This window comes from Copadichromis virginalis, linkage group LG14, assembly GCF_057382275.1.
Source record: "Copadichromis virginalis isolate Kocher_CV1m ecotype Utaka linkage group LG14, C_Virginalis_male_GT1.1, whole genome shotgun sequence".
Lineage (NCBI taxonomy): Eukaryota > Metazoa > Chordata > Actinopteri > Cichliformes > Cichlidae > Copadichromis > Copadichromis virginalis.
Window position 1 is genome coordinate 36,872,268 of NC_140631.1, and position 10,546 is coordinate 36,882,813.

A 10,546-nucleotide genomic window follows, 5' to 3' on the forward strand; every position below is an offset into this window, starting at 1 on the left:
CTATTGGTAAAAACAAACAAACAAACAAACAAAAACCAGAAGCAATAATGACTGTAAAAAGAAACACATCAAGTACAAAGAGTTCCATATCGGACACAAAAACTACAACTCCCTACAAAAATAGACTCGAATCACAAAGACACGTAAAAGTTTAAATACAAAATTAGAATGACTTATTAGCAAAGTTAGAAAAAGGACAGCTCAGTTCACTGAAACAAAGTCAATAACTACACTAAAACCATACGAAGATTAAAATGTAACTTTTTTGTTTTAACTTTTAACGGTTACCAGATATGACTAGTATACTGGATAGCAAAAGAGTACTTGAATGCACCAGCAGCAGAAACAGTAGTGCGTCGGTTCTCCGGTGTCACGTGACAGAGGTGACGGTTACTTTGCGGCTGGTGATGTGACAAGGCAAGCCTGCAGCCACTAGCAGTGGTTAGCGAGTTTGTTGACTTTTACATTTATTCGTTCTCTCTCAGAAACAGACCGATTGCCTGAAAATGGATAACAGCGGAAAAGAAAAGGAAGCAAATGCTTTGATGGCCGAGGCTGAAAAGAAAATGAAATCGTCTCAGTCATTTTTTGGAGCGTTGTTTGGGTGAGTCTGTCAGCTAGCTAACGTTAACGTTCGGCTAGAGGAGACAGCTATGCGGAAGGTTGGAAGCTGACCACAAGGGTTAAAAGCCAGGACAAAACGATTTTAAATAATTGTCGGTTGCTTTTATAAGTTGTAGTTAGTGTTAAGCGGTTATTTTCAAGGCTGTCGTTTAGCATATCTAGCTTATCTCGGCTCGTCGTATATCTGGAAAGCGTTTAGTGTGAAAGATAGCTCGAAATAGTCGGTAGTTGCTTATTTTAGACTCTGCTTTAAGGCAGCTTTCATGCTAGAAATAGCTTCAGTTGAATCCAAAGCTGAATTGTTTAACAATTCAAGATAATTTCACTTAATTGTAAAGGCAGCGCTTCCCCTATAGCGCCGTCTGTTGGGCAATTTTCGGAAGGTCACTCTGTCCAAATCACGTGTCATTCACATTTGTTTACAGCAAAAGAAGAAAGCGCACTTGTGATGTAGCGAATGTTCCTGTAAGACTAGCTCTCACTAACCTGGACAACCGGCTTTGCATATAACAACCTAAATGCAGGTTAATTTTTCAGGTTGGATTTTTTTTTTTTTAATTATTGTAGCAAGAGCTCACGTGCAAGGTTAAAGGCTACGTGTTATGTATGAGGCTGTACAATCCGCGAGAGGTTTGGGGCGAAAATTTAATTGTCAAGATAGTTGTGTGTGGATAATGGGACTGAAATCACAAGCAAAGTCAACACTTTTATATTTGTACTTGTATACGGTTTTACAAACCTTTACTCACTATTAAATAGTAACTTAAAGTTTAAAGGATTGCACACTGAATGAAAAATCAGTGAGTGCCGGCTGGGAAAAGGACCGCTATAACTTGTTTCGACCAGTGACTTATTTAAAAAAAAAAAAAAAAAAAAAAAGGTAGATCAAATATTTCGCATGCCAATCCTTGCTCCTCTTCTTCTATGTCATAGGCATTCAGTTGGTGCAATTGTACTATTTAAATTATAACATATCCCATGATCCTTATGGGCAAAAATTAGATTTTGGCTTTAGATTGTGAGACTTGGGTGTGAGAGTGGATTTCAAAATTGATTTGGTCGCTGTTTTGAAACGGAGCTTAAATATGTTTGTCAGCCCTGAAAATTTCAGAAGGCAGTCTTCTGCACATGTGAAGTAATGAGGAAAAAAATGGAAAAAATAATAATAAAATTAATAAAGTTTTATCCCATTGCTTTTAAAATGTTCTTATTATGGTGCTAAAATTTTGCATGTAAGTATACTAAACAGAAAAAAAATCTGCTTATTATACATCTTTCCAAAGGGATTTTACTGAGTAAAGTGTTCATATCATCCTGTGATAATCTGCAATGGATGGGTGTCTTATTAAGAGAAAAAACATGTTTTGTCACACAGTGGCTCCTCAAAGCTGGAAGAAGCCTGTGACATGTTGGTGAGGGCAGCTAACATGTACAAAATGGCCAAGAATTGGTGTGGTAAGATGATTGTCGCATTTCAACACAACAAATGTATTGAATGCCTCTTTCTTTTTTTCAGTGATTTTAAAATGCAACAATTTATCTTCTTAATAGCTGCAGGAAATGCATTCTCCCAAGCTGCTCACCTTCACCTGCAGATGCAGAGCAAACATGATGCAGCAACCAACTTCATAGATGCTGGAAATGCCTTCAAAAAAGCAGATCCACAAGGTAAACGTTACATCACTTTGGGGTATATAATATCGATTAAGTACACTTGTAAGTTTTACATCTTTTCATATAAAAGCTTTCAGCAATAAAAGTGAAAGTGGTTTAAAAATGTTATTAAATCTTTTATTTACTTTATTAAATCTTTAACTTCATACAAATGCTATAAACAGTCAAATTCCTGATTAATGAGAGCATGCGTTGACCCTGTTTCAGGTACTCTTTGAGTACTTCAGTGCTGTTGAGGTTTCTTTCCTTCTGCTCCACGTGTCTTTTTATAAACTGAGGTGTCTGATTATTATGATATTACTCATTGAGCTTAAGCTGCTTCACCTGACAAACCTGCAGGACTGGCTGCAGATAAGTTAGTAATCATGTCAGGAGAATGATAATTTTGATAAATCCTAATTTGATTTAAGTATTTAATGAGCACCCATCTAGCTGCTGTTTATTTATCACATGACAGCTGCACATAAGCTCTGCATCAATAAAAGAAAAGCGGAAAAGAATTGGAGTAAACAAATTTTCTTGTTTGTTTTTTTTTTTTTAAAGTTAATTGTAATCTCATTATTTCATTTTATCTGTTATGATTTAGAGATATTAAAAGAGTGCCATCATGTGGCATTAAAACTTGACGTACGATACTTCATAGTTGTGAGTAGTGTAGTGAGTTTGTCTGTAAGCCTTTTTAATGAGACTTAAATATCTGCATTCTAAAGTTTTCCTTGTGCTTTGATGCAAAGTTTTGTACTGCTGAAAACAAGGCGTTATGAAAGTGCAGACATTAATCAATATTAATAATAATAATTCAGTGTCCTATCTAACAACCCACAGGGCAGTGGCTAAGAGTTTAATGAAAAAAGTTTATTTTTAACTATTAATGCAGTTTCATTAACACAGTATTGTATATTATTTCACTTTAAGTCTGAAAAATGTTACAAAAGCCATGAAATAAATATGGTCTAGTACACCCCATTCCCCTGTTTAGACTCTCCCTGTTACTGCAGATTTTTCACCATGTAAAACAAACGGCAGTGGATGGAGCAGCTACAAAGTTTGCTTTTCTTCATGTCACAGTTTATTAATCAGGTGCTCTCATTAAGGACTCTTTCCAGACATTTTCCAGTAAAGGTTTTAATGTCGATTACTGGAACAGTGCTTCTGTTTTGGATACTAGAAACACATTTTCTTTGACTCCACCTGAGCGCTCATCATCTCTGTAATGATGCTGCCTCTTTTTTTTTTTTTCCCGCAGTGTGTGAACAGAGTCCGGCTCCACGTTAAACTGTGCTAGCATCAGTGCTGCTGTTGTGTTGTCAGTCTTTTTGTCATAAAACTGGGGACTGCGTAGGTTTAGTGTTCAATTTCATATTCACTCTGCCCCTAAATACATTTGTATTGCAGGTCTGTTTTTAGTCGCAAATGTGGGTGAGATACTCGTGTTCACGTTTACATGGTGACGAATAGAGCTGTACATTAAATGAGGCGTTGAAATTGTTGAATTTGTACTAAGGATTTTTTTTTTCTTTTTTTCAATCAAGTTATTCGAATTACCCGATGAATCGTTTCGGTCCTGCATCATAGTACACATTTCATAGCCCATCTTGTTCCTGTGTGGGATTGTTGTCATTTGGTAGAATGAATTTTGGCAGAATCAGACAACTTCCTGATAGTATTGGGTGATGGATAAGGATCTGACAAAAAAAAACCCCTAAATGTTTTCTGTGGTACTCAACAAAGACCACTAAGGGCATCCTGATTGATCCTAGTAAAGGCCACAAACTAAAGTATATCGGCCTTGTAATGAACCTGTATATTATAGTTATTAATTGGGAATGTGAACAAATACACTGGAGAAGAGTCCAAATAAAAAATTTCATTTTACAGTGGGGTGCTTCTATATTTACTCACCTTGAACCTTTATATAGCTTCTAATTTGTTGAATTTTGTTGTATTTTATTATGTAGTATGTATTTTTGGGGTTTTTTTTTTGCTAACATTGGTTTACTGAATAATTGTAAACTTTTTCTGAAAATAATTGTTTGAATATATTTCTCAACAGAGGCAATTAACTGCCTAAACCGAGCTATTGAGATTTACACGGATATGGTGAGTTTCTTTTCAGTTTAATTTCTAAAGAGCATCTTTAAGGAAATCAGATGCAAAACATAAAGGGTAGCTCATATTTCTCGCTTTCTCTCACTGTCTTTTTTTTTTTTTTTTTTTTACTTTTTCCAAAAAAAAAAAAAAAATCATATTTTAGGGGCGTTTCACCATTGCAGCCAAACACCATATCAGCATTGCTGAAATATATGAAACGGAGCTTGTGGACGTTGACAAGGTTGGGTTAAAAACTGTTTCTTCTTGCTTTTTATTTAAATCCTTATTATGTTTACTTTTTATTAATTGTCAAACAGCAGTATAATAAGCTCTGTTTACAATTCATGTATATGTTTGTCTAATTTCTTTTCCAGGCCATTGCTCATTATGAACAGGCAGCAGATTACTACAGAGGTGAAGAATCCACCAGGTAACTATTTTAAATAAGCACGGTTATCTTTTGCCTTTGGGGAAGTAAAGAATGTAAATGTGTAAAGACACTATGCTGGCTGCTCACGTGCATCTGTACTAAAATTCGCTATTACTTTCATATAGCAAGTAGCTCATGCATCAGACTGCTCTAAATACTCTGTTTCAGACTTTAGTTTTTTTCTAATATTTGGCTCTGTGTGACGTCAACAAGAGCAAACAACAAGAGCATTTTTAATCTGGTCATATTTGACACACAGCTCCATCCACCCACCCGTTCGTCAAACTGTCTGTTCAGGAGTGGCAATCCATCAAAAGGAAGTTGGTCTAAAACTGCTCATTGTAGACGATTTAAAAAAAGGACTAGTGCCCAGTATAAGATAATTAAGAATGAACTATGAATCATGTAAAGCTATTCTAATGGAGTCAAAGAATTAAAGTATGGAACTGCAAATGAGCACATGAGGTGCTATCTAAAATTTCTGATACATTAATATTATGTCTTGTTTTACAGCTGTAGCGTTACTTTTAAATTTAGGACCCTCGATTTCAGTTAATGTGTGGTCTGACATATTGCTGGATTTTTCCTTTTAAAGTTCAGCAAACAAGTGCCTTCTGAAAGTAGCAACCTATGCAGCTCAGCTGGAGCAGTACCAAAAAGCTATTGAGATCTACGAACAGGTGAGTTAATGCCACCCAGCAGCTTTTATTTCAAGGTTTTATCCCTCCGGGAGCTTCAGTTGGAGAGTAAAGATAAATTGCGCTTTTTGATTTATTCGTTTATTTTTAGGTTGGAACCCATGCAATGGACAGTACGCTCCTGAAATACAGTGCCAAGGATCACTTTTTCAAAGCTGCGCTTTGTCACTTTTGCGTAGACCATCTTAATGCAAAAGTAAGCCATTACATACAGCTCTTATCTGCTGATAATATGCAGACACTGTAATGCAAGCCTTTGATTTTAATAATCTCCCTGCCTTTTCCCAGCTTGCTGTGCAGAAGTATGAAGAAATGTTTCCCGCCTTTTCAGACTCGAGAGAGTGCAAGCTGTTGAAGGTAGGCTTTGATGTAATTTTGGGACTAAATCGCTCATCCAGACACATCCAGTAATCATGAAGACTTGGAGTGCCATTTAACATAAGAGACTGTTTTCCATCTATTTCCACTATTGTGCTTGTTTTTGTTTTCCTGTTCTCTTTCTCTCTATTAAACTCATGTTAATCACATGCGATTGACCTGGGTTTAATATACATGCTAATGTTGAAAACATAACTGGACCATAACCTTGAAATTTAATTGAAACCTATTTGGTTAAATTCAGTTTAATCTTGTTTTTAGTCATCTGGGTTGAGCAAGTAAAGTAAGCCGTGTCTGTGCTTGAAAAGTGTTTTCAAGTGGGTTGATTCTTTTTTTTTTTTTTTTTTTGTCTGTTTGTTTGTTTGTTTTTCCTTTTTCCTAAATTAGAAACTTCTAGATGCCTGGGAAGAGCAGAATGTGGATGCCTATACTGATGCAGTGAGTAAACAGTTGCTTTTTTTAGCAGAATAGAGGAAGTAGCAAAAATGTAGAATTTACTTCTGTCTTTTATTTCTTGTTTTTTGTAATTCTACCTTGACACCAGTTCAGTGAAAGAGTTTGCAGACTGTAGCCTCCGTTTCCAGGTTGAAAGACATGCCACCTTGAGATGGTAGACAACAGATTGTGTAGGCTTTTCTGTTCATGATTTTGTGATCCAAATTGTTGAAATTGGATTGCATAATGAGTGGTTTGTGCATTCATTGAAGCCATTTCCCCCAAAAAAATCTACTGGAGTCCAGCAGTAATATTATAGCGATGGAAATGAGAATAGTAGGTCAGATTTTTCTGTATGTGTCCCATGACTGAAATATCGATTTGCATCAGTACCTTACAATATCACTACATAGTGATCAAATCAAGTGTTATTAGAACAGTCCTCTGACAGTAAATAGTTGCTGTGTCAGTTTCTTCTTTCTTGTACAGACATCTGAAATATATTTACAGAGCTTACCTTTTTTAAGCCTTTTTATTTTTTTTCAAAATGTATTAAATTAATTTTTACCTCAATTCTACACACAAATCTCCCAAAATGACAAAGTGGGGAAAAAGTTTCATTAAAATTCTTTTAAATGCATTAAAAATAAAAGCAAAACAAAAATAGAACATGTTCACAAGTATTCACATTCTTTGCTTAATTTCTTGAGATCTGAGAATCCTTCAGTGGATTTTGACAAATTCCAGATGGGCTGTTTTGTTCTTTTCTGAGGAGTAGTAGCTCTACTTAGCTTCCCCCCCCCCCCCCTGCCCTCTTTGTTATTATGGGCTGTTTTGTATAGAATTGGAGGTGAAAAATGAATTGAATCCATTTGCAGTAGGGCTGAAACTAGATGAATTGTGGAACAAGTGAAACGCTGTGAAAACTTTTCAGATGTCTGTATCTGAAAGATTGCTTTCTTAATCCAAACTGTTGAAGCCTCAACAGGTACATTTATGCAGTTGGAAAAAAAATACTTCATTTTAGTATTGTTTAATAGCAACTGGATTAAAAGTGTTAATACTTACTTTCTCAGGTGAAGGAATTTGACACCATTTCTCGGTTGGACCAGTGGCTCACCACCATGCTTCTCCGTATCAAGAAAACCATACAGGATGAGGAGAGTGACCTTCGCTGACTTGCCTCTCCTGTTATTCTTTAAGTCCTAAAAAAATGACTTGCATCCTTGTTTTTTTGCCTTGAGCCTCTCACTTCCATTTAGCAGCATTGTTAATTGTTTGACCATTAGCCCTTGTATTCACAGATACCATTTCTTTCCTGCAGTATTCTCTCAAATTCAATACAGTACTCCAAAAATGATGGTCCTTTTAGGTATGAACACTACCCTTCTGAGTGCAGGCTTCACACAGTATGTAAATTGTATATTATTATTAATCAGGTATTGGCCCAGAAATAGTTCAGCTGTTCATAATTGGGCTGCAATACCAAAAACTCATACCAGCACAATTGTATAATACAGGTTTTATTTTTATCTTCATTTCAATGAGAACAAATGAGAGGACACAAACTCACTAACACTTCAAGCAACTATATCTATATATATTTCTAAAATGTGCTTTAGAATAAACTAACCAAAATGCCAATATTGATAAAGGCACTCAAATTTGCTTTGGTGATTTTGAATGCGTATGTGTACTATTTTGACAAAGGAGAGCGCCTCTAATTAAACAGTGCTAGATCTCAGCTGCAGAGGCCAAGAGTGTCGATCTGAGGTTTTTCCATTGAATATATACCCCCTCTGCCTTATGACGCAAATTTCTCAGGATTTGGACTTGATTTGATGAAGATTTATAAAACATGCTTTTATAAGCACAAGTAATTAATTTGCTAATTGTTGTCATCACTTCCATTAAAAGTGCTTTTATTCCATAAAAGGTGATAGATGCCCTTCACCTCTGTGAACATTTGCATGGTTTGGAATACATGAGAAATGTAAAACAGCTGTTTTCCACCTGTGTAGGAGTGTAAGAGAGAGTGTGTGTGTTTTTTGTTTTGTTTTTCTTTCTTAATCTTTGATTTGTGTTTTCTTGTCTTAAGTAACCAGGCTGAAAAAATAAACAGTTTTTAACGCCTGCAGAGATGCAATACATAATTGGGGGGAGAAAAAGAGCTTTGTACACTGTGCTCATGTACCCTGATGATTTTGTCAGTGAACAATTAGTCTTAAATAATTTGTGATGTTTCCTGTCAAACGTTTAAATAAACTTGTCTCAATAGCGCATCGTGGGCGTGGTTTCCACCTTTGGGAAGGCTGCACCTGTGGCATTTCTCGCTTTCTGTTGAAACGCGAAATAAGGTTTTGCGCTCCGGATTAGTTTTCGATACCCGAGGACACTTGGAAACTATTTTGAATTTTTCTCTTGCTTTACAGTAATCGGGTTATTATTTTTCTTCACTTTAGATGCAACTCATTTGTTATCGGTTTGACTTTTTAAAATGTTTTTTATCTTCCGCTCAGGTGTAAAAAGTCAGTGCAAACCCTATCGAGAAAGTAAGAATAAAAAGAAGTCCACCTGATTTTGATTTGTTTGCGTCCTCCCCCCAACTCCTCGAGACGTTTTTCCGTTATTTGTTTTTTGGCTTCTAATTAAACACAAGAGAACAAAGGTGTTCCCAGGTGTATCTCAGCACGCTACAGCTGCACGTGAATGGCCGTGCAAGCCCAAATTAATTCTTTCATGTACATTCTTCTTTCAAATACATATTTTGCGACAATAAAAATACTATATATAGTATATTATATACAGTATTTTAATGCATTCAGACATTGTTATATTAAGATCACATATACATGTATTTTAATGTACACATTTATATATATGTTCAGTCTCTTATACAAATATTTTTATTACAATCATGAGCCTAGTGGGCTTATGAAAACTATTTTTCATCATCTCCTGAAACTCTCATATCTTCGTCGCTTGGGGGAGCTAGGACGGCTCATCTGCATCCAGTGTTACTGTAGTGAAGTAGTCTTGATGCATGCTCAATCATCCAGGTAAGTAAATCTCCAAAAGTTGATTCTGTTCATCTGGACATAGCGAAAACGTGACGACGAAACGTTTCTCCCACAAAACGCTACGTCCAGATGAACAGAATCAACTTTTGGAGATGTAGTGAAGTAGATTTAGGTATAGGATTTTACGTGATGTCCGTGAATGCAGCACTAACATCCACACCTTCCCAGTTGATAATTGGAGGCCTTATAAGAAACAGCTGTGCTTCATTACCACACGGAGGCATTTGGAATTCTTTTCCCATCCAAGGTGACCAAGAGCGGTTTGATTTCTTCAGGAAAGCTGCTCATTTTAGTATTGCCCTTTAGAGAGTAGTAAGTGGGACTGTTGCGTTTGTTATTATGTGGCATATAGGTGGACTTTGGCGACTGCTTCCCTCTGTTTTATTACAGGATTGTGCCACACTGCTGCTGCTGCTGTAGCCTTGTTGTCATTTTACAAACATGTATGGACTGGCCTTGACTGACTCCTGGTTTTATGGTCTTTTACTCTGAATTGTTTGATATATTTTAATCATGCTTTTTGTAAAGAACTGTACCTTAGGGTGTATCTGTTTCATTTATCTCTTTTACTGATTTGTTTTATGTTTTATTGCTTTAGTGGAGGTGCGGCCGCTTGTCATGGGGCTAGGCACGTAAGGTGGAATTCCCCAGGTTCATCCACCCATGGGTATTCTGCTGTTTCAGCTCCTGTGACTGAGAGACTGATTTATCTTCCTTGGGAGAGGAAATGCCCAGGGTTCAATGGTAAGACTGGTATAGGTATTGCCGCGTGGGTGGAAGAGGTGCAGGCCTGTTTGAGGGTACGACATCTTTCACTAAGCCCTTTTCATCTATGATCATCTAGAAGGCAAGCCCAGAGAAGAGACTACATATTGGCTTCCAGAGGAGAAAGACGATCACGAAAAGATTTTGACTGTTTTACAGGACCTGTATGGGTGTACTAAGTCGTGCCTTTCTGCAGGTGGAGTTCTTTTCAAGACGACAGCAAATTTTATTGTTCTGTATTTTGGGGATGAAATTCGATCTCGCTTGGAGACACCAATCACACTGTGGTGACTGGTGATGGCAGGAGTGGACAAAATGTAGTCCACAAAGCTACACTTTGGGCTGAGGGTTGTTGTTGTTACCTGTGTGGG

The 10,546-nt window shown here is 36.7% G+C and overlaps 1 protein-coding gene across 2 annotated transcripts; it reads left to right on the forward strand.

Annotated features, from left to right (window-relative positions):
* Positions 1 to 366: 366 nt before the first annotated feature.
* Positions 367 to 8,610, forward strand: napab (N-ethylmaleimide-sensitive factor attachment protein, alpha b). 2 transcript variants are annotated; one of them, XM_085430711.1, is made up of 11 exons: positions 368 to 604; positions 2,000 to 2,079; positions 2,176 to 2,292; positions 4,352 to 4,398; positions 4,553 to 4,630; positions 4,764 to 4,819; positions 5,415 to 5,499; positions 5,609 to 5,713; positions 5,806 to 5,874; positions 6,283 to 6,333; positions 7,407 to 8,610. In XM_085430711.1, the coding sequence occupies exons 1-11, from the start codon at positions 507 to 509 to the stop codon at positions 7,506 to 7,508; spliced, it is 888 nt and encodes a 295-aa protein (XP_085286837.1). In that variant the 5' UTR covers positions 368 to 506; the 3' UTR covers positions 7,509 to 8,610. The 2 variants fall into 2 exon arrangements, with proteins under 2 accessions (XP_085286834.1, XP_085286837.1); XM_085430708.1 differs by having other exon boundaries at positions 367 to 604; positions 2,000 to 2,292.
* The last annotated feature ends 1,936 nt before the right edge of the window (positions 8,611 to 10,546 follow it).

Coding starts and splice junctions, on each gene's coding strand:
- napab (XM_085430708.1), top strand. CDS start 507: ATGGATAACAGCGGAAAAGAAAAGGAAGCAAATGCTTTGATGGCCGAG. Junction 5,714..5,805: donor TAGACCATCTTAATGCAAAA/GTAAGCCATTAC, acceptor GCCTTTTCCCAG/CTTGCTGTGCAGAAGTATGA. Junction 5,875..6,282: donor GAGAGTGCAAGCTGTTGAAG/GTAGGCTTTGAT, acceptor TTCCTAAATTAG/AAACTTCTAGATGCCTGGGA.